Source organism: Physcomitrium patens, chromosome 23 (genome assembly GCF_059467195.1).
Source record: "Physcomitrium patens ecotype Gransden chromosome 23, ASM5946719v1, whole genome shotgun sequence".
Taxonomy (NCBI): domain Eukaryota; kingdom Viridiplantae; phylum Streptophyta; class Bryopsida; order Funariales; family Funariaceae; genus Physcomitrium; species Physcomitrium patens.
The window spans coordinates 3438713-3463132 of NC_143432.1; the positions used below are offsets into that span (position 1 = coordinate 3438713).

At 35.3% G+C, this 24420-nt stretch overlaps 1 protein-coding gene across 8 annotated transcripts; it reads left to right on the top strand.

The window, feature by feature from the left end:
* Nucleotides 1-18333: 18333 nt before the first annotated feature.
* LOC112275863 (uncharacterized) lies at nucleotides 18334-24017 on the top strand. Of its 8 annotated transcripts, none has more exons than XM_090246610.1 (11): nucleotides 18384-18608; nucleotides 18858-18922; nucleotides 19333-19417; nucleotides 20555-20901; nucleotides 21177-21331; nucleotides 21725-21964; nucleotides 22115-22218; nucleotides 22485-22683; nucleotides 22965-23032; nucleotides 23276-23525; nucleotides 23702-24017. In XM_090246610.1, the coding sequence occupies exons 4-11, from the start codon at nucleotides 20733-20735 to the stop codon at nucleotides 23762-23764; spliced, it is 1248 nt and encodes a 415-aa protein (XP_090102736.1). In that variant the 5' UTR covers nucleotides 18384-18608; nucleotides 18858-18922; nucleotides 19333-19417; nucleotides 20555-20732; the 3' UTR covers nucleotides 23765-24017. The 8 variants fall into 8 exon arrangements, with proteins under 8 accessions (XP_090102729.1, XP_090102736.1, XP_090102735.1 ...); XM_090246609.1 differs by having other exon boundaries at nucleotides 18876-18922; nucleotides 19333-19886; XM_090246605.1 differs by lacking the exon at nucleotides 19333-19417 and having other exon boundaries at nucleotides 18712-18922.
* Nucleotides 24018-24420: the final 403 nt, after the last annotated feature.

A 24420-nucleotide genomic window follows, 5' to 3' on the forward strand; every position in this document is an offset into this window, starting at 1 on the left:
GAATGGCTATTGCCACAAGACAAGAAACTAAAGACTCTTGAACCTGGACTAGAAGCAAGAAAGGAGTTGACAAGAGTGAAGAAGCCTTCACTCTTGTCTCTATATATACTATCTAACTAAGGGCTACGTGGCGACGTTCTATAAGACCTCCAATATGTGTTGACTTTGTAGGACACATGCCTTGACTTACAAGGCAAGTTTTTCTACGTGTGGGCCACAAAGTTAGCTTGATCTTCAAGATAACAACATGTGTGGCACATGGCCAACTTGTTGACCACGTTTCTAATCCAAAAAGTCAATTAAAGACACCTATGAAGTCAAAGCAGCGTCTAGGAAGTTTTTAAGAAGCTTCTATATTAAATATTATAGAATTAACTTACTTTTATCTACTTTTACTTACTTCTATCTATTTTTATATGTAATTATTAGCTTACATGATTATGGCCGTGACATTACCCCCCCCTTCTAGAGACGAGTTCCACGAGGAGCGGTCATCATATGTTGAGGAAATCTATGATGCGACAAATTGTATTCGCCACATACTCTGATCTTTGTTCTCTTCGAAGATGATTGATAGGGCCTCTCAACCATCGGTAGTGTCCCATACCAGGGCGGGAAGACCACCATGTTATTTGATCATTGTTGAGGCCTTCGTAACTTCTTTGGAATAGAATATTTGGAACACCATCAGGAGTTGTTCCTACCTCTAGCAAAATCACCAAACATCGGGAGTCCCTTCCCAAATCGTGATACCAAACGCGTTGTATCTCACCATCTATTCGAGGAAGAACATGTCGTTCTTGAAGATGTTCATCTCGATTGCAACATCTTGGAGGTTGTGACAATCGTAATGTCTCGTCCGGAAGGTCAGCAAACGAAGGTTCTTAATTTGAATCCGTTGGTTGTTGGCTCTCCATCTAATTAGCGTCACAAATGTAAAGAAGTTACAAACAAGGATAGAAAATTGAATGTTATCTTGCCTCAATCATGTCTCTTTTATAAGAGAGATTTTCATCTTAGTTTCGATGGATGTCGTTGATAAAAAACTTTGACTTTAGCTGATGCATTTGTTAGATTCCTGGATGGCTCCCATGTGCGTTCACTAATATCATATCCGCGCCAATGAACAAGATATTCTAGCTTATTTCGGCGCCGCCTTGAGTCTAATATCTCTTCCACCTCAAATTCTTCATTATTATCTACTTCTATAGGAGGCGGTGGCATTTGTCTTCTTCCTTGTATATCCACTGTCTTATATGGTTCAAGAAGAGACACGTGGAATACAGGATGGATCTTCATTGACTCCGGTAGATGTAACCGATATGCAATTGGGTTGATCTGTTCAGAAACAAAAAAGGGGCCAAGCCTACGATAGTCCAACTTGTCACAAGGTCGAGTAGTCTTGATATTGCGACAAAGTAGCCATACCTTATCACCCACATTGAGTTGTGGTTGCTCCTTACGATATAGATCTACTTTTATCTTTTGTCGTTCTTGAGCTTCCTTCAATTGCGTCTTCATTATTGCATGTAACTCTAACAACCGATTTGCCATATCTTCTACTGCAGGATTATCAACTTTTGAAAAATCAAAAGTATCAAGTCGTGGATGATAGCCATAATTGGCAAAGAAAGGTGTTTGTTGCGTGGAAGAATGTACCGTATTATCATAAGCAAACTCTGCCAATGGCAGAAGGGTTGTCCAATCATCTTGTTGGTAGTTGATAGTACACCTTAAATATTGCTCCAAGACTTGGTTTACGCGCTCTGTTTGTCCATCAGTTTGAGGATGGAAAGCCGAAGATAGCTTTATGTCCACTTTTAAAATCTTGAAAAGGATCCTCCAAAATCTTGACACAAATTGAGTTCCCCTATCCGATATGATATCTTTAGGTAATCCATGATAGCGATAGATATTATCAATGAAAAGCTTAGCTGTTTCTTCACCTGTGATAGATTTTGTACATGGCACAAAATGTGCCATCTTGGTGAAACGATCTACTATCACAAATATAGAATCATAAGATCTTGAGCTTGGAAGATCTGTGATGAAATCTATAGAAATAGAAGACCATGGTTGTTCTGGTATAGGTAATGGCTGAAGAAGTCCGTAAGGTCGATGACGAGGAATTTTTGATCTTGAACAAATATCACATGATTGTACAAAGTCTTTGACTGACTTCCACATTTGTGGCCACCAAAAATCTCTTGATATGAGTTCCAAAGTCTTATTATATCCAAAGTGCCCTGCTGCTGGAAAGTCATGACGTGCTTAAAGAACACGTAAACGTGTTTCTCCTTCTGGAACATATAGGCGTCCTTCAAAATATAATAGATTATTCTTGAACTCGAACTTAGAAGAATCATGAGACTTGGAAGAATTATTCTCGATATCATAAACAAGAAGGTCTGAGGACATACTGGACTGGATTTGCTTGAGAAAAGTTGAATCAACCGTCAATGTTGATTTCATTGCTCGGAGATGAAATTGCTCCGGTTTCAAGAGGACCGTTCTTTGTTGCTCAAAAGCTGCATCTCCTTCTTTTGGTGCAAAATAAGAACATCTAGATAGGGCATCGGACAAACCTTGTTGTTTTCCTAGCCGATAAGTGATAATGAACTCGAATCTTGACAAAGACATACTCCAACGAGCTTGACGACGATTCAACACGCGTGCTGACATGAAATACTCGAGGTTCTTGTAATCGGTATATATAGTGACTGGACTAGAAGCGCCTTCTAGATAATGACGCCATTCTTAAAAGGAACCCACGATCGCAAGAAGTTCTTTATCGTGGATCTCATAATTGATCTCGGCTGCTGAGAATTTTCTTGAATGAAAAGCTATCGGATGAAGTTTGTCATCTGTTCCCATTTGTGACAAAACTACACCCAAGGCAAAATCCGATGCATCTGTTTCCTTAAAAAATGCCTTGAAAAAGTCAACACGATATAAGACTGGTACAGACACAAACGATGTCTTCAAGGCTTCAAATGCTGCTTCCGCTTCTTGATTCCATTGAAATTTATCTTTACTAGTCAAGCGTGTAAGTGGAGCTGCAACTCGTGAGAAATCTTTGATGAAGATCCGATAGTAATTGACAAATCCCATGAAACATTGGACATCTCTTACCGTCCTTAGAATCTTCCAATCCATGATTATTTGGACTTTCTTAGAATCCATCATGAGACCATCATTTGAAATGATGTATCCTAAAAAGTCAACTTGAGTAGTGTGAAATACACACTTTTTTATCTTAACGTATAATCCTGCATCTCTAAGTTTTTGTAATACTTGACGAACATGTATTTCATGTTCTTCGACGTTCTTAGAATAGATCAGGATATCGTCTAGATAGCAGACGACAAAATTGTCTGCTATTGAAGAATATCTGCATTCTTTTTCTCAAAAACGTCTTGATACTCCTGATATTGACTTCGAATGCCACTTGAAGTCTTTACGTTTTTAGAAATAGGTGCAGCATAAATAGTAAAAGTTGATCCTTCTTTTGCTGCGTGTATAAATGCTTTTGTACCTATCAGTACGGATTTTACTATACTAGACTTATAATTTTTTACTTGGTTAGTAGAACTATTAATAACGCTCTGGGAAAAGTCAAGTTTACACGAATTCCAATCTATTCGAGGGTTATATTTTTCTAGCCAGGATAAACCTAAAATAACTGGATTGGATGGGGATTTAATTATGTTAAAAGCTATGTAGCTATCATGACCGTCTATTGTTACTTTTATAGGATGAGTTTCATGAGTGACATCTCCAGAAGACAAGGGACGACCATCTATGACTTTTACATGTACTGGTTTAGGTTTCTGTACATAGGGTATTTTACGACTTTTAACAAATTGTTCATCTAAAAAACATGCTGAGGCTCCCGAATCTAATAAAGCAGAGGCTTTGTAATTCTTAGGTCCTCAATATAAGTCTATTATAAAACAAGGAGAGGGTTCTGAGGAGAGGATAGGACCTTCATTAGGAATTGTACAAGGTTCCAGCTGCACGGTCCCTATTGTAGCTGGACGAATCCGTTTTCCAACATGTTGTCTTCTTTGACCGTCGTACCCCTCATTTTATAGTTGCGTCGTTTCTTTGGACAATGTTGAGCAGTGTGCTTAGGTTCTCCGCAATATAAACATAATCCTTCTTGACGACGACGAATCTTTTCTTGCTTAGTTAGAGGTTTAAAACGTACCGCGTCAATTTGCATGTCTTCTACTTCCGAATGTACGTTTGGCAAAGATGTTGATGTTGCCATTGAGTAATAACGTTGAGGTTCCCGTGAATGATTCTCAGATCGAAATTCAAAAAGTCGATTATCACATTTTACCGCAAAATCGATTGCTTGACTCAAAGTTTGAGGATCAGGTAAGTTGAGCATCAATTTCTTTACTTCGTATTGCAATCCATAAAGAAATTGACTAATGAGTGCAGCATCATCCCACTTGATGTCAATTGCAAGTTGTCGAAATTGAAAAGCATACACTGTTACTGAGCGATTTTCTTGTCGCAGAATTCGGATCTTATTTGTTGCAATACGAGTTGCATCGTGTTCACCATACATAGATCAAAACTCCGCCAAAAAAGCTTCCAAATTGTCCAATATTGGATTTCGTTGTTCAAGAAAAGACGAAAATCACGATAATGCAGAACCAGAAAGTAGAGTGCCAATAAACCTGACTTGTGATCCTGGAGTTGGATAGCTTTGCGGTTGAAGTTCAATTGCCAATTGTACTTGATTGATGAACCCTCAAAACTTTGATCTCGTACCATCAAATTTCTCAGGTAAGGCAATTCTTGGTTCTCTAGTGCTTATAGGGTGTTGTACAATTGGAGAAGGAACGTGATTTGTTGTAGATGTTGAAGCAGCTCCGATCATCTCTATATCTCCACTTTCTGCTATTCTTGTTCTTTCCTATGTTGGTGAATTGAGTTGATGCATCGCAAGCATTAACTCCCTCATTTGCTCTTGCATTTGTGCCATTGCACTCTTCATTTCAACAAGCTCTGCCATAATGACACTAAGAAAAATTTGTTAGATACTACTCAAGACAAAAGAAAAAAAAGACTTGATAACAAAGCAGATACTAAGAACAATATCAGTTTAGAAGTGGGTAATCCGCAAACTTCTAATACGCTTATGTCTTGTCAAGAGAAAGGGGTAATCCACTCTCACTCAAGGAAAACAAAGCTCTGATATTGTAAGTGTACTCTTGTCAATCTGTCAAGGACAAAGACTCGATGAGGGAAAATATACACAAAAAGGCTATCTCGATATAATAAGTCAAAATATAAACAAGTAGGTATATTAAAAGGAAACTGGAATGGCTATTGCCACAAGACAAGAAACTAAAGACTCTTGAACCTGGACTAGAAGCAAGAAAGGAGTTGACAAGAGTGAAGAAGCCTTCACTCTTGTCTCTATATATATTATCTAACTAGGGGCTACGTGGCGACGTTCTATAGGACCTCCAATATGTGTTGACTTTGTAGGACACATGCCTTGACTTACAAGGCAAGTTTTTCTACATGTGGGCCACAAAGTTAGCTTGATCTTCAAGCTAACAACATGTGTGGCACATGGCCAACTTGTTGACCACGTTTTTAATCCAAAAAGTCAATTAAAGACACCTATGAAGTCAAAGCAGCGTCTAGGAAGTTTCTAGGAAGCTTCTATATTAAATATTATAGAATTAACTTACTTTTATCTACTTTTACTTACTTCTACCTATTTCTATATGTAATTATTAGCTTACATGATTATGGCCGTGACAGTTTTTGGAAGAATTTTTGGCTCAAACTTTTTGGAAAATGTAAAATTTTGTATTAAGAAGCTATACATACAAATTTCGTGGCATTTGAGCTTATATTTTGTGAGATATGAAGAAAATTGCACGTGGATATATGAAGACAAGGGTTTGAAGCGGCTGTTAGAGGTTTCAAGATATCTCAAGATTTGCAATAAATTTACGGTTGAAAATTGTTGTAGAAGTTAATAAGAATATATCAGTACCTCATGTAAAATAAGAGTTTTTTTGGACGGTGGGATTAAGAGATATGAGGTATTGAAGTTCGGAAAAATCTCCTCATAAGAATAAACAAGGATTTAGAAGATTTTATCATATTTTGAAAGTTGTGGGTTACTTGAGGATTGTGTATTTGGTGTAATTACTTAAAAAGAGAAAAATTATATATAAACTTGGGGCTTTCCTTATTTTTAAGCTTGATTGAATAATTAGTGACAGCCAGAAGCCCAGCATTTTCTTGAGGCAAATTCTCTCTATCCCAACACCGCAATCTCTAAAAATAAATTCCACAAAGAGAGATAATTGACTTTCTTTAATTAAAAGATCAGTGTTAAAAAACAAGATTTTTTGTTTAAAGGTGGATAGTCTGCAACCTTTAAAATACAATAATAGAAGTGGGGTAATCCACTCACTTTTAGAACAAGACAAAAATAATATGTTAGCATTCTTATTAAACTGTCAAGGACATGAATCTCGAAGAAAGGGAATCCTCAATACACTCTTCTATCATTGAAAAGAACTAGAAAGTCACTCAAAAGGTGATGTAATATTAACTAAAATGGCTATTGCCAAAAACAAGAAGACTAGAAAGTCTTGAAACAAGACTAAGACTAGAAAGGCGTTAACAAGAGTGAAGAAGGCTTCATTCTTGCCTCCATATATACTATCTAACTAAGAGTCACGTGGTGATGTTTTATAAGACCTCCAACATGTGTTGACTTTGTTAACCACATGTCTTATCTTGCAAGGGAAGTTATCTATGTATGCACGACATCATTGGCTTGTTCCACAAGCTACTACATGAAGGTAACTTGTTCTACAAGCTACCAATACATGATTAGCTTTTTAGCCAAGTTTCTAACCTACGAACACATCTAAAGTCAAAATTACATCTATGAAGCTTCTAGGAAGCTCGTCTAGAAGACTTTATAAAATTATTCTATTTTACCTGCTTCTACTTAATCATATAAGTAACTATTGAGATAAATATATATGTCCATGATAAATGGTACTTTGACAATTGAAAAAAGCAACGACAAGATGGTGTTATAAATGTATCTAATACACTATTATGAAGAACTTCAAATACTAGCATCTGAATTGACATCTGACAATGAACTCATTTCTGATGAAGGCATCATCATATCACAAGAGGGAACTTCTTTCAAGACAACTCAGCACCATGGGATAGTGTATCAATATAAAGGACCGAGAGAATATTTGATATATCTACCTAATATAGAAAATTTTGATCATGTTATTACAAATTAGATGATCGAGCATGATGTGCACTAGATCAGTACATTGGATTCATAATTGAATACTTCTATTATGTTACACTCGGTGAATGAATCAGAACCAACAAGGGAGTTGAAACAGGAAAAGGCATCTGAACCTTGATATCAAATTATTAACTTGGCAACAAATGAAATGCTTTGGATAAATAAAATTTATAAAGATATTCAAGATCAAGAGTTGACATGTTAGAAAGAATTTTTCATTCACTATAAATCCACTTTTGCTTGAACTTATGCTGATTTGAAAGCTATCCTCGTGAAAATCTCCGAGCATTGGATCATTTTGGAGGAGAATCCTAAATTTTTCCATCAGAGACAACATTGACTTAATCCAAAATATTCCCTAATAGTGAAAGAAGAAATAGACAAGCTTATTGAGGTTGGTTTTATTTATCTCGTACCGAATAGTGAATGGGTTTCTCCAATCATGATGGTGTCAAAGAAAAATGGAAAAATCAAAATTTATCAGGACTTCCAAAAATTAAATGCGTCTACCAAGAAAGATTACTTTCTATTACTTTTTATGGATAGTATATTGGTTGTCATAGCAGGGCATGAATGTAATTCTTTCATAGATGGATTTTTTGATTATAATTAAGTTAAAATTATAAAAAAAGATCAGCTAAAGACTACTTTCACTATGGACTAGAGAACATTTGCTTATCACGTTATGCCTTTTCGATTATGTAATGCTCCAGCTACATTTCAGCAAGTGATAACTCAGGCATTTTAGGATTATTTATAAATATTTATGGAGATATTTTTAGATGACTTTTATACTTTCAGTATAAAATAGGATCATTTGAAATACCTAAGTAAATATTTGGATCAATGTACTATATTCAAAATATTATTGAAGTCTGATAAATATCCATTTAGTGTTCCGTCCGAAAAATTCTTGAAACACATAGTCTCCAAACACGATATTGCCACTGATTTAGATAAAATTCAGCACATAATGAACTTGTCAAGACCAGAGATAGTGTTGGGTGTTTGCGATTTTGTTGGCCATGTCAATTATTATTGACAATTTATTCATTCATTTGTAATCTTCCATCAACCTCTGACTAATCTTTTAAAGAAACCACTGTCGGATGGCACCAGTCCAGTTTGGATCAAGGAGTGTATAGTGGCATTTGAAGAATTAAAGCAAAAATTAATATCTGCACTAGTATTGGTCGCTCTTTCTTGGACAAAGCCATTTCATGTGTATGTTGATGCATCCAATGTTGCTATTGGATTTGTGTTAAGTCAAAAGGATGAAAAGAAAATAGATCATCCAATATATTATGACAGTCGACAATTGGTGGCTGTCGAACAAAATTACACTACTACTGAGTAGAAAGCTTTGGGCATGATATATTCAATTCAAAAATTTTGGTATTATTTGTTGGGTTATCCATTTGTATTTTATATGGATCATGATGCCCTAAAATACATGATTAATAAGCCTCAGTTGAGTGGACATATTGCCAGATGGATATTATTACTACATGAATTCAATTTTACTATTATCGTAAGACTTGAGAAGAATCATGTGAATGCTAACCATTTATCTCGGTTGTCCAATATCCTGAGCAATGAACATGTTTGTGATACATTTTTATATGCTAATTTATTTTCTCTGGATGTGATTTCATCAAAATATAGTGAAATAATTCAATTTTTGATATTCCAAACATTTTCATCTGCATTTAGTGAGAAGTTTAAGAAACACTTAATTTTGAAAAGTACACCGTGTACAATGATTGGTGATGCTTTGTATAAGCAAAGAAATAATGGTATTTTATAATGCTGTATCTTTCAAAGTGGAGTATAGTCGATATTAGACAGTAGTCACTTAGATAGTTGTAGTGGGTATTTTATCAGTGATAGTACTGCTTGAAAAGCTTTATTGGTTGGATATTGGTGGCCAAAAATATTTTCAAATGTACACCAATATGTTTGCTACTGTGATCCAAGTCAAAGGATTGGTCAACCAACTAGCACTTCTGCTATGCCGTTAGTACCAATTTTGGCCCAAGCACCATTTAAAAAATGGAGAATTGATTTCGTTGGACCAATTACACCAGCATGGTGATATAGACATAAGCGGTATATTTTAGTCACCATGGACTATGTAATCAAATGGGCAAAGGCTATTGCAATACAATATGATAATGCAAACACTATTGCCACTTTTCTGTACAAGAATATTATTACTCGATTTGGATGTCCTAAAGAATTGATTAGTAATTGAAGAATCCATTTCATTAATTCTACAATTACAGCTTTGACAGATATTTACAAGATCAAGCATAGAAAAATAACTCCATATCATCTTAGAGCAATGGATAAATAGAAAAGATCAATAGTATTTTATGTAAGATATTAACTAAGAGTATTTTGGAGGTTAGCAGAGATTGGGATACCAAATTATTTGCAGCCTTATGGGCATATCATACAATGTATAAAGTAACAACCAATTCCAACCTGTTCAAATTCATTTACGAGCAAGAAGTACTCTTACCTATCGAACTGGAAGTCCAATGTTTATGGATCATAGTGGATAAATAACTCAATGATAAAGAGTCCATACACTACTAGTTGGTAAAATTGAAAGAATTGGATGAAATTCGGGCTATTGCTCTTTTAACAATGGAAGCTATCCAAAAACGATGGAAGAGTTACTACGATAGTAAACTGCGACTTAAGAGTTTTATGTCCAATGATTTGGTCTTGCTTTATGATAGTCATCTTAATACTTTTCTAAAAAAATTTTAAGTCCGATGGCATGGTCCATATTGAGTGGTTGAAGGATTTTTTAATAGGTCAGTCTAATTAGAAGATTTTATGGGCCATCAATTCAATACATGTATTAACGGGCATCAATTACGACTGTATTATACTTAAAATTTGGGACGGATTTCAATTTTTTTTCTTGGGGCTATACTTATTAGTATAGGTGGACTAGGATGTAGATACAGCTGAAATTGGAGATCTGCTAGACGCTAAGAAAAATATGAGATTTTTGAAATGCACAAATATTTCAGTTTTTGAGAAAGTCAGATAGCTTGCCATCAATTAATGTGGCATTAGTGAAAGAATAAATTGCAAACTATGACCTAGAGGATGAATCGAGCATAGTACAAGGGTACATTATCGATATTGATGAAAAGATCCTAGAAAAAGTGTTGTATCTTTCAATTGGAAAGCTTACAATGGAAGCAATGGACTCAAGCAATTTTAACCTAGGAACATTTTTCAAAAAAGGAATATCATCATTTGAGAAGAATCAAGGTTGGCGGACAACTAAGACAATTACATTAGAGCTCATGGAATGGATGTACTTTGTATTGAGGCATTTAGGATTATATCGACACAATATGTATATGTCAAGACGATTAATATTTGCAACAATAGGGATGCTTGATAGTATGGTGTTCAATTGGAAAGCTTATGTAGCAACCTATATTCATGCAAAAATGGGAGCTAAGCAAAAAATAAGGAAGTTTATAGTGTTTCTCTGTTTTAACTATGTGTATGCTGTGATTGCATTTATATTGAATTAAGCAATGCCAGTAGTAGAGAGAAATGTATCCTTGCTAGTGCCTCAAGAAGATGAATGGAATTTATTAGCACTCACTGCCAATTCAATGGATGTAATACATAAAATTAGGAAATCCAGTCGTACATTGGTACAGGAGGCAGTTCCAAAAGTTACACCAAAACCGGCTCCGATTTGTTTGACAGAAGAAGAGGAGAATAAAGTCCTGATTTTGTTAGATATAAATCAATTGGCATTTCTACAAGGCCAACTATCGGAAGGCATACATCTTAAGAATGTTTTATTGAAGTATATTTTGTAAATACATTGCATAATACGAGCATTGGATGCAAAGGGTAGTATCGAATAGGAATTAGAGACAAGCAAAAAGGTGATATCAGAGCAAAACTAAAGAATTGCAAAGAAAGAATATATCATCTAGGTGAATGCAGAGTCCAAGTTGACATTGGAATGGAAGTTTTTACAGAAAGCTTAGACAAAAGAAAAAGAACACATCTTAAAGATTGTGAAAGGTCAATAGAATAAATTGCTCAAAAATCGCCAGACATGGGATTTAGAACGGGAGAAAGTCAGGTACCAATTGCAAGTGGAACAGAAAAAGGCAGAGTTCTTGGTACAAAAAAAAAATAGTATTGAGTGACGAATACAGATATGAAACGAAGTGGTTAAGGGTAGAAATTGAGGCATTGAACGCTGAGGTGACAAAATTAGCAAATAATTTAGTCAATATTGGTCAGTTATAAGTAGCAATGATGTCAATTTTGGAAGTTCTAAAATGGATGATTCACATAAGTACTAATTGGAATTGATGGATGTCCAAATTGTGAAATTGGAGGCTCAAGTCTGTGAATTGGGAGAGTACAATGAAGACCTTTCAATGCAGTTGATGAAAGAGCCAATAGAAAGATTAGAGGATAATGAAAGTTTATATTTGGAATCAAAATTGGTGGAACCAAAATTGGAGGAACCAACAATAAATAATGCGATAGTTGATTAATTGGGTGGACCAGAGGGATAACAATTTGATAGAGTTTTGTTTAGTTTTTTTTAGATATGTAATAATTTTGTATTTACAAGGATATTACACAGTTAGGAGTGGAGCTATGTAGAAGGGGTAGAAATTTGATTTTATAAGATATTGATAAAATAGATTAATCATTCCTAGGATAGTCAATTCAGTAGGACAGATGATTGAATTAGTTGTGAAAAATGATTAAATAAGGAATGACAGTTAGAATCTAGAATTTCAGAAGTAAAGCATAAGTAAGTTGAAAAAGATATAATAAGGGCCAGATTGTGATAGTCATGAGCCAAGGTAAGCTTGGAGCTACCTCTTTGTTTCTTTGTTGTTGAAGAATAATAGATAGTTTTTGAATATTGAGAAGTGAATCTATGGAATAAATTAGAGATTGATTTATAAGTTATTGATTATATAATTAGAGTACTGTGTGATTGAATTATATAAGAAGTTACTAGAAGATTGATTATAGATGGAAGATTATGGTTCTTGTTTATTAAAAATTGTATGTGTTTCGACAAAAAAAAATTGTAATTATATTAATTATGTAAATCTAGATTGATTAGAGTGAAGTCTATTATTTTTGCTATTGGATGGAATTTATGTGTTTTGAATGGTCTTTTGAAAGTACAAGATTACACATTATTATTATTAATTGATGAAGAAATATTATTACTAGGAGAAAGCATTATAGTATTTCTTGGTATTTTAATGGTTCAGATTATGATTAATTGTATGATCCTAACTTGTAAGCTCTTATGATAGTCTTTTCCTATGTTCAAATCTCTCTCTATAGATTTATTCTGAAAGAAATTTGTAGAATAAGTAAAATGATAACCACAATGATCTATTGTAGAATATTTTAGAAAGGATTTAGAGCAGTTATTTAGGTGGAGCCCTCTATAGAATCTTCTAGATAAGAAATTTAATGTAGTTATTTAAATAGGGCCTACCATCTAAAAACATTCTAGAAAGTCTAAGGTGGTAGAACAAGGTATAAATAGGAATGGCCAGGGCTTTTTGGGATATCTGGTTAGGTATAGCTTCAAATCCTTTCTCTTGGTATAATTTGCTTCTACATATTTTTATTTAAATCTATTCTATTTTCTTTTTATTTGCTCAATTTTTTCTTTTATGTTCTATTCTGTTTAGTTTTGTTCAGTTTTGTTCTAGTTTGTTTTGTCTTATTTTATGAAGAAATCTTATATTATTGTGGATTGCAAGGATCTTGGATTTTTGAGATAATTAGTCATATTTAAATGTTCCTAGATCATAGATCTTATTTAGATAACTACCTTAAACTCCTTCTAAAAGATTGTATGGTAGATCCTACCTAGATAACCGTCCTAAGTTTTTTCTAGAAGGTTCCATAGTAGATCCTACCCAGATAACTTCCCTAAACTTTTTCTAGAAGGTTCCATGATAGACCTCACCTATATAATTGTCCTAAATTCTTTCTAAAATATTCCATGGTGGATCCTATCTAGTCCATAAATCTAACTTCAATTCTAAAAACTTCCATAACTTCTCAAACATTGTTTTAACTATCTATCCTTATGAGTTAGTAATACAACTATCTTATCTATAACTTGTTATAATTTGTATGTATTAGAGTTATATATTTCTAGTTGACTAACAAAATTTTAGATTAAACTATCAAAAAAATTAAGGTTATAAGAAATCCAATCTATTTGAGGATTGTACTTTTTTAATCAAGATAATTCTAAAATAATCAAATTATATAGAGATCTTATTACATTAAATATTATTATACTATTATGATCTTTAATTTCTATATCTAAAAGAACAGTCTTATGCATAACATCTCCAAAAGATAACAAATGACCATCTATGACTTCTACACATACATGTTTAGTTTTTTTGACTAATGATATTTCTTGTTTTTTGATAAAATCTTTGTCTATAAAACAAGGTGAGGTTCTTGAATCTAACAAAGCTAAGACTTTGTGATTTTTTGGTCCTAAATAAACTTCTATTGTAAAACAAGGTAAAAGATATGAGAAAAGAATATGACCTTTATTAAGAGTTATTTGAGATTTGAGCTACATGGTCCCTATTGTAGTTGGAAAAACTTATTTTTCAACACCTCATCTTCTTTGGCAACCATTCTTCTCATTTTGTGGTTGCATTATTTCTTTGAATAATATTGTGTATTGTATTTAGCTTCTCCACAATATAAGTATAAGCCTTCTTGATATTGTTGAGTATTTTTCTATTGTGTGAGAGATTTAAAATATATCATATCAATTTGCATTGGTTCTAGCTTTGATTAATGAGTTTCTAAAAACTTGGGAGCTCTCGTCATTATTTGACTTATTCCTCTGTAGTTAATTTCTTATTCTTGACATCTTTTAAATAATCAATTATTGCATATAATGGCTTGAGCAATAAATTATTTTAAAGATTATACCTTTGATATTATTAATAATAAATCTTTGACATTATCCTTCAATCCATATCAAAATTGATTGATAAGGGCTTTATCATTCTAGTTTATATTGCAAGCAATATTTTGGAATTTAGTAGCATATATTATAACTGATCGTGATCTTTTTCATAAAAATAAGACCTTAGTCTTTTCTATTTGTTTCCATCATTTTCTTCAAATATGGTTGTAAACACTTCTAGGAATGAATTTAAATCATAAAAGAATTACAAATCTTTTTCCATTAAAAGTGCAAACCAAAAAAGAGTGCTTCCTAATAGAAGTATGCCTATGAATCCAAATTGAATAAATCCGTCAAGATATTAGAAAGAATACAACCTTAGATAGAGCTTCACTTATTACAAAAATCTTTGAAATTTTGATCTTATTCTATCAAAATTCTGAAGCATATTAATCCTTGTCTCCATTATACTTATCGAAGAAAAATTCTCTAAATTTGGTTTCAAGGTGAATCTACTTGCTTCCCACAAATGTACAACTTCTTGCTGCAAACACTGAACTTCTTCCATAGGTGTAGGCATGGTACCTCCATGATTTATATTAGAAATACATGAGATTTCCACTCTTATAATATTATCAAGCTCATGAAGATCTACAATAATTGTAAATCTATTCTCATTTTTATTGAAAGTAGCATCCATAATCTTTCCTTCTTTATAGATAATTCAAACAAATTTAAAAAATTAAATTAAAGAAAGATCATCTATAATCTCTAATATCAAATGAAAATTTTCACAAAAAAGAATAATCTACTCTTTAAGGAAAAAATTAGTGCTAAAAAATAATATTTTTTATTTCAAGGTGGACATTCTACAACCTTCAAAATACAACAATCGAAGTCGAATAATCCATTCACTTCTAAAACAAGATAGAAACATTAAGTTAGTACTCTTATCAAATTATCAAAGACATGAGTTTCAAAGAGAGAAAATCCTCAATATACTCTTAAGTCATTGAAAGAAACTAGAAAGTCAATCAAAGATGATATAATATTGAACTAAAATAGCTATTGCCAAAAACAAAAAGATCAAAAAGTCTTGAAATAAGACTAAAGACTAGAAAGACATTGACAAGAGTGAAGAAGGCTTCTCTCTTACCTCCAAATATACTTTTAACTAGGAGCTTTGTAGTAATGTCTTATAGGACCTCCAAAACATGTTGACTTTGCAAGACAAGTATCTTAACTTACAAGATAAGTTTTCTATATGTATACCACATGGTTAGCTTATTCTACAAGCTACCAACATGTGGTTAACTTGTTGACTAAATTTCTAATCTACTAATTAATTACAAATACACGTAAAATCGAAGTACGATTTATAAAGCTTCCAAGAAGCTTCTCTAGAAGATATTATGAAATTAGCTTAATTTTATCTAATTTTATCTACTTCTATATAATCATATAGGTATTTATTAGATTACCTATGTATATCCGTGACAAGATCCCATAAGTTTTTTTGCTTGAGACTTACTCTCATCTTAAGCTTCTATACATTATAATTTAAATTTTTTTTGCTTCTTTGTTGCTCTTATTACAATTATAGAAGTTTGTTCTTTAGTCATAATTTTCTACATAATAAATATTAGAGAAATGATCTAGATTATGGAAGCAAAGCTTTATCATTAAGATTCTCTACTACAAATTTTGTTCTAATGAAATATAGAAAATTTGATCAAAAAGCAATGCTCACAAGTACATTTACTTGCTACTTTTAGTGTTGCTTTGATAACATATTACAAAAAATCAAAATCACTCACTTGTTTTTATTGATAGTTTAATAATGTTAAATACAAGAAGTTATATTGTTATGGTGCCTTGAAGGGTCAAAAGATATCATTTGTTATTACCAAACTACTAAGATTTATTCATCTATTTAAACAAATGATATTATAAAAATGAGATCATACTATTAAGAAAGTTTTAGGATGATTTATTTAACATATAATTTATTTTACTTAAACAAGGGTCTAAATAATAATAAGAAATATAAAATCAATATACTTTTTGTACTTTCATTCTTGTTCTTGTTATTGTCCAACCTTGTCAACTGAAACCAAATTTTGATATTATTATAAATTAAAAGATTATTAATTATAAAGTTGATTTTTTTGTGAATAAAATGTATTGTTATTTAGATTGTTTCAATATAGAGTTTAAGCCACTACTAGATGGTTTGTAATGCATAGTAATCTTTTTTGGACTTATTTAACAAATTTATGGTATATATTTCTACAATGGCTTTTATGTAGGAGTTTCTATCTAGTATCCATTCTATCATTGCCACAGCCTCCATTTCTCAAAGATGATGTTTCAATTTATGCATCAATGGATATATAATCTTTGGCTTTCCTTATATTACCTAATAAAAAAACATGCTCAAAACTTCAACCATCATGACCAACATATTTGCTCCAAAGTAGATAATGGATTTCAAAGCTGATCTAATTGGAATATTATTCATAAGAGTAAGTCCTTCCTTAGGCCCCAGCTAGAATAGCTTTTCCATCCCAACAATTTCCAATACTTCATCATATGTCACTTCTTTTCTTCTGGCATGTGTTTTTGCTTGGATTGGAACATGTGCCAAGAGATTAAAAAAAAAAAAAAAAAAAAAAAAAAAAAAAAAATGTCAATGAGCCAATCAAAAGCTTTAGATGTATATATAGACATAATGGATTTATGTATAGAAACTTGAGATGTATTTGTAGCTTAAGCCTATCTTTTATCATGCAATTAAATACCAAAATGTCATACATACTATAGATTGTGCAAATCCTACTATTGTATTAAAAGTAGTTATAAAATATTTTAATTATCAAATATTACCAATATAGAGTTCTTCAAGATTGTTAAACCTTGGTTCATAACAATATTTTTTTTGCATAACTAAATCATAATACTAGATTAAAAACTTTATCTCAATGATAGATACTACAACTTGCTCAATTTTTTAAAGTATCATAAATCATATCTTAGCTCTAACACACACACATATATATATATATATATATATACACACACACATATATTAATATATCATACTTTTACCATGTAGCAAAATCCATAAAAACTAATCTTTTATTGATACAATGGTAGTCCACAAATTTTGACTACAATATAAACTTGCTTTTCGACCTTCCATTTATCAAAAATTTAATATTTGTTACATCAATGCATCAATAAATGCTTATACATATGATAGAAAATATTATTGTCATATTCATGCAGTAGCAAACAGGTAACATATTTATGAAGATGAGAAGATATTTTGAACTACTTTTTATTTTTATTAATGTTAGAAAAGAGTCTTCAATGACACATCTTAAATTTCCAGTTCGAGAACCCCTACACAAATTTCACTATTTTGCAATAAATCTTAAATTGAGGAACTCCGTGCGGTTCATTCAATGGTCCGTCAACAATACATCCGTCCATCCACGCTTAGCCCCTCATCCATCTAATGACTTGCCCGTTCATGCGTCCGCCACCCGAATGTCCAGCTCGGATGTTCTGCCTCTCCTCCCACTACCGCGTTGCCTGAGGATCTCCTCCCAGCTGGCACCCGCTGACATGGCAGCCACCCATGAAAAAGACCAGGAGGTGAGGAGGTGTCGTCCTACGGGTGCCGAGGGACAGCTTCCACATCGGCAGCCGCGTCACCACCCTGTCCTTGTGAGAAGGCGCAGGCCAAGGCGATGGGAGTTAGCCTTTCGGGTGGTAGGTGTCATTAAAACTGGGGGGGTATGGACCCTCACGCGAAACCAGGGTAGGGGCGAGCGAGAAGGTGGCCACCAGTGTGAAAAAGAATACATACATACCAACAACAACAACAACAACACGGAATTGGAAAGGTGGATGAATGGATGTGTGGATGTAATCATCCATCCATCCATCTCTTCCGTCCTCCTCCCTTTCTCCCTCACTGTCTTCCTCAGTTCAGTCCATCCCCCCCCCCCACCCCCCCCCCCAATTGTCGTCCCATGAAAGCCCTGTGGTCATTTCCATGGTCCTCCTTAGCGTATGCAGCTCCTCCTCCTCCACACCCTTTTCTCTTGCTCTCTCCCTTCCCTTCCCTTCCCTCCCTCGGAGCTCCTCTCTTCCGTGCCCAATTCCTTCTCCCGCTCTGCGATGGACTCGCCTCTCCTAATGGAACGCCATTGTTTGCTGACGAGTCGAGGCCACTGCCACCTCTGAAAGCCCCCCCTTCGCTGCTGATTGTGTTACAACCGAGACCAGGTATTATGCTGAATTTAGTATATGGATTTCTTTCTCTGTAACTTTGATTTTTCTGTGCGAATATGCTTGGAAGGTTTAGAGTACCAATGAAAGTACTCTGCAGCCGGCGCCATTGCGTCTTGGTCGTTGCGGCGATAGCCAGAGGGTTGATGTGGATTTCTTTCCGGTGGATTGCCGCGGAGTGTGGCGGTGGTGGAGGAGCTGAGAGTATGGTTGATCGGACTTTGAAATTTTCTTTCACTTGGTGAGGGTTGTGGCATTGGCAAGGTGCAAGGTGCGAGGCGGTTGAATTGCTAGAGCTTGATAAAGAAGAGGTAAAGTACTGTTGTGAACGGGAGATGGTTTTGAGAGATGGATTTTGCGACTGAATTGATCAAGTCTGGATGTGAAAGATTGCTCTCCTATTTTTAAGATTTGTATCGTGTCAGTCGAGAGAATTGGGCAAAGATTTTTAGCTTAAGGAAGAGTTTAAGTAGTAACAGACATTTATCTTGCGCTGGGGTTGGTCAAATTTTCTGTTCTGAAGCGTTGTTGGTTTTGAGGTATTACAAAAGAGTTGTTATTCTTTGAATTATTTTTTGACTGATTTAAAAGCACGCGGAGGTCAACGGCTCATTTCCGTAGTGCTTACTGTCAAAAAGATCTTGACTCGATGCAACATTGCTAGAAGCGGTATGTGTGGAGTGAATCGCAGAATTGAATGATGGATACTTAAAAACTGCAGGGGGTTTTCTGAGTAGACGAGTTCAGCTGCCCTTTTCTAGAACTGCTTTTCGTAGGAATTGTTTGCTGGAACTATTTGCTGCCAGGTAAACTCACAATTCAATTTCACTCGACAAGCATGGCAGAGTTGGCAGGAAAAATTGTTCGCAATATTGTTACTCTACGCAATTTTGAGGCACTTCATGATTATCCATGGCCATTTAATTGGATATTGAGCTAAAGATTTGTTTGTTAGTTTATTTCTATCCAGTTGAAAAAAGAAAGGCTTAAAAAAACCACATAGAGTATCAATTGTCTCTTTGAATTCGAAGTTGTTGATGAGTCGTCGGCAGTGTCAGCAGTAAACAGTATATTTGTTTTTCACCTTTGCTAACGCGTTATCCGACGTTATCTGATCCATGTATGTGTACTCGCAACGGAAGTAAATTTTCACACAGAGAAGAATTCCAATTCTATCGCAGTCTACGTTACCGAGATCGAAGTCAGTAACATTTTAGAATGGGACACTCACGTTTTCGGGAATACTGGTTGCCGGTGACTGAATAATTCGCGAAGGTAGTAAATACTTGCAAGCGAGTAATTTTCTTGTAGAAAGTCTATTGATATCTTCACAATATTTGTACCCACAACCTCGACTGTTGGGCTTGCATCTTGAGAACGCTTTTCAAGTTTTGGTAGCATCCTCAGGGTATGAATAGGTTCGTGTGGAGTCTAATGTAAATAATTAGTTATCTTCTGGGGTTCTTGATTACCATGAGATTAGAGGGTTGTTAAATCTGAGCACCTTGATCTTAGCAGAACAAGAACCGCTTGTGCTGGTTTCTTTCTGAATATGAGCAAGAGCTGCTTATGAGAAGATATTGCACAAATGGTCAAGTTCTCGAAGAGAAATGCAGGGAGGACTGTCGCCATCTCGTGGCTTCTTTGATTCATGAGATGCGAGCCAGCGTGTATGGATGCAGAGTACTGCCTGAAGAAAGTTATGAACCGATTCAAAATAAAATAGAGTTAACTAACAGTTGCAATAACGATCATAGGAGTAGACTGTGCTCAGATTTTTGCCGATTGCCTTCAGAGGGGTAGTTTCATGCCTTATAACAAGTGAATGTTTCTCACAATATTTGAATGCTCTGCGGCATCATTATCATAAATGTTGTGTTTTACACAGTTTTTCTTGTCAGACAAACTTGGGCAAGGTCTGACGCTCTATAGCGTGCTTGCAGGGGAGGGATTTTTTCTGACGCTTTTTGTGATAAACGAATCGAATACTTGAATGACAACTACATTTCCAGTATTCTTCAGCCAATATCTAGAAGACTTCTATTTTCCTTTATTCTCTTAGTTACAAACTTCCTAGAATTAGCAGTGCATCCAGGAGTATGTAAAGACCAACAAAAAAAGATGGCACAAAACTTGAACGGAGGATTATTCAACGTTTGGTATAATGTGAAGAATGAAGACGACCATAGACTTCAGGACGAGGAGGCTAGAGAGCAGGACCTTCGCAGAAGAAATGAGGCAGGTGGTATGGGAGCTAGTAACATTACGAAAATCTCTTATGAGGGTCCCGGTAAGCCATATTTTATCGTCGTTTTGGAACTAGTTTCAGGTTACTTGGAAATGTATTTCCTCTTGACTTGGTATGAGGCTTGCGGGAAACATCAAAGTCTTAGCACAAACTCATTATATGTTGATCATCGTTGGACTTATCGTACCAATTGCAGAGCAAATTGTCTCTTGACATTTTTGTTCTTCGAAGCGCCTCGCTCTCCAACTAAATTCAAAACCAGAATCTCCATGAATGTTATCCGCTTGAGATTTTAGGCGCTGCATGAATTTGTGTAGGTACATCTGGGACTCAGAATGATGATGATATATACGGTGACGTGCATGGAAAGTTCCGTACACCACGTATCTTTTGGCAAGGCTCCCTGGATTCTCAAGGATGTCCGAGGGTAGCATGTGCTGAGGTCAAGAGGATCTTTCGCTATATCATCATGGTAATCTTTCATCGCCCTTTTCATATTATTCATCACTTCATAGAGGGTCTCGTATGCACCATGACTGCTCCACGCTTGCTGTGAGGATCTCAGTATTTCCATGCAAAAGAAAGCGCTTTCTTGGTACATTGTGCCATGTTTGCCATTGTAAGAACAATCTTTCTAGCAGCTGAGGTAGTCCAGCAGTTATTTATTTTTTGTTTCCATCATGTGTGCTTCAAACGTCGTTGAGGCCATATTAGGTGAGTTCACATCAGGCATCAATAAGTAGGCATAAGTTATCATTTTAGTCTTTTCTTTTTTCATTCACTTCATAGTGAAGTTGGATGTTACTTGGTGAGATCTTGCAAATCAAGGTAATTGATGTATGCCCACATTGATTCCTAACCCCAGAATTTAGGAGCATATGGGAACGATAAAAAAGGATTGACAAAAGACATCAATGAGCACGATCCTTCGTTTGAGCCGAATGGAGTCGTTGATTTTCAGAGGCCATCAATGCCTGGTGCATGCCCTCCGTACTTCATATATGTCGATAAAGAACGTCAAGAAGTCAGCATGTACATTCGAGGTCTCAACCTCATGCACCGAGAAGACTACAAGGTTCTCTTGAATAATCGCAGGGGTGAAAAGGTCCTACAACCAGAACGATTACTGTCCCATTCGATTAAAGTTTATTACCGAGGAAGTGTCACCTAACGAATTTGAAGTTTCCTTTGTGTCAAGGTTGAATATTAAAGGACTCTTCGATTTGTAATCGAATGTTTTGTAATACATGTGCAGCCTTTTGATGGGGGTTACGTGCATTTTGGCATGTCAGAGGCTGCTGAATGGGCAGTCGAGAAAGTAGCACCAGACTTGAAGAAGCTACTTATGGCTAACCCAGGGTAGGACTTGCAAATGAATTGTCTCAGCACTTGGTTGTGGATTCAGAATTTGCTTTAGTATTGGTGTGGCAACTTTGCTCCATAAGCTAATGTACCTTTCTTGTGAATACCACATTTCAAGATGTAATGCAGCAGATAGCGATTGTCATGTCTGATGGATCATGAGAAGTGATCCGAAAGTTCTAACTTTTTAACCGGATGCTCCAGAAATATGAGGATTCTGTAACATCAGTAGTTAACATGTGTTGTTCCGCCATGATGCGTAGATACCGGTTGACAATAGTAGGGCATTCACTTGGAGCCGGGGTGGCCTCTTTGTTGACACTTTTCCTCATCTGCGACACAAAGAAGCTTGGAGGCATCAGTTCGGACTTGATTAGCTGCATAGCTATTGCCCCTCCACGAGTGATGTCACTAGATCTTGCGCTCAAGTATTCTCTTCCAATCACTAGTGTAATATACCAGGTACGAGTTCTCAGTGGCTCTATCTTTTGATTGATGGGTGACACTCAGTTTGTTACGAAAAATTGGATTTTCCTAATCCTAAGCACGTGAATTGCAAATACTTCTTTGTCTGACCTGTATACTATGAGAGTCTCATTGAACTCGTAGAATTTTCATTTTTAGTGCTTAAGTTTTTACATAGAGAGACATACCTAATTAACCAATATTGTTCCATTGCTACCCGAAAACGTTGCTTTCATGGATTGTGTAGCATATTTGCTGACTTGATTGCTGTGTACTAGGACGACTTTCTACCAAGAGTTTCAACGCAGGCTGTGAAGAAATTTATCTGCAAACTCTCAATCTTCAAGTATGCTTTCTAACACACTGCTAGATCAACTTCTGAGGTTCCCGATGAAGTCCGCAATATAGATGTATGAGAGTAGAAATCACACAAAAATCAGCAGGCGGATAAAGGCTTATGACTGCAGGGCTTGATAATCTTACAGTATGCTCGACTTAGGCAAATTGTTTTTCTTCTTTCTCTTTTCCTTTTTCTTTTGTATGCCCCCCTCCCCTGAGAACGTCACTAAGCGGATAAACATGAATGCAGGCCTGATGCCGCCTTACTCGTATACCTGTCCAAACAACTGTTACAGATGAGTAAAACTACAGATGATACCCAACGCCTTTTTCCACCAGGGAAAATATATCACTGTGTTTATAAAAAACCGGGAAAATCGGAAGATCGTCCAATTCGAGCACGTGTGGTACACCCGGAGAAGCATAAGTTCGAACGTATTGTATTGTCACAATCATCGATTCAGAACCATTACATCCTAGAATTGACGAAGCACTTGAAGGTACATATTTAAGTGCATCTTCCCATGAAGTTTGAGTGATATCAGTCGGACGAAAATTTTAGTCCAGCAATATTATGCTAAGGTTTTTTCGGATTCATGGCTTAATATGCAAGGATAGACGTTATAAATCGTACGATGGTGGTTGTTGAATAACGGAATACTGGTTTGTGATGCAGAAATACAACTGGCCGGAGGAAGTGAAGGACAAGTGGTTAAAATCAGTCCTCACAACAGCCTAAAAAAAACGTTTAGGGAGACCTAATAGACACTCCCACCAACAATTGATTTGCATGTGGGATTTGATTGTGCTTCAACCGTTTTCTATTTTTGTTTTTATCGTGCACAGATAATTCAGGAAGACCAGGCTAACAAGAATGTTCCCTATTAGATAGAAGCATGTAAAGTGTTATTCTGAAATGATGATTAAATTTGAATTTGATCCCTATGCACACATGTAAGTGTGGAGCATGAGGTATGCTATGTATTTGAGGAGATGGCTATTTACACTTGAGTGCAATTTTTGCTACCTCACATGGAAATCATTTTATCTCTGGTGAGCAATTATAGTATGGAGTCCACAAGGTGCAGATATTTGCCCTGCTGGTGTTGAATCCTTGCTGTGAGTAGCCATCACAAAGAGCTTGGCCATTTTTGGAGTTGGTACCAATTGCACCACAGTGGGGTGAAGCATGGTACAGTTCGGTAATCATGTGGGAATGGATCCACAGAAAACCTTTCACCCAACTTGGCATTACTATCTTGTGGCTCCATCAAAGGAATTTCAGACTTTTGACCCTCATGTATGCTCTTTTCTCAGCGAAGTGCATGAATACAGAATTCCAAGTTTCTTGAGGAAGGGAATGGATGGTTCTCTCTCTCTCTCTCTCTCTCTCTC

Bases quoted from the DNA above. Each gene is read 5' to 3' on its own strand.
- LOC112275863 (XM_090246603.1), top strand. From the start codon at position 18,353: ATGAAAGCCCTGTGGTCATTTCCATGGTCCTCCTTAGCGTATGCAGCT. The intron at 22,684-22,964 runs GTACGAGTTCTC...GCTGTGTACTAG, and splicing joins TCACTAGTGTAATATACCAG to GACGACTTTCTACCAAGAGT. The intron at 23,033-23,275 runs GTATGCTTTCTA...ACATGAATGCAG, and splicing joins TGCAAACTCTCAATCTTCAA to GCCTGATGCCGCCTTACTCG.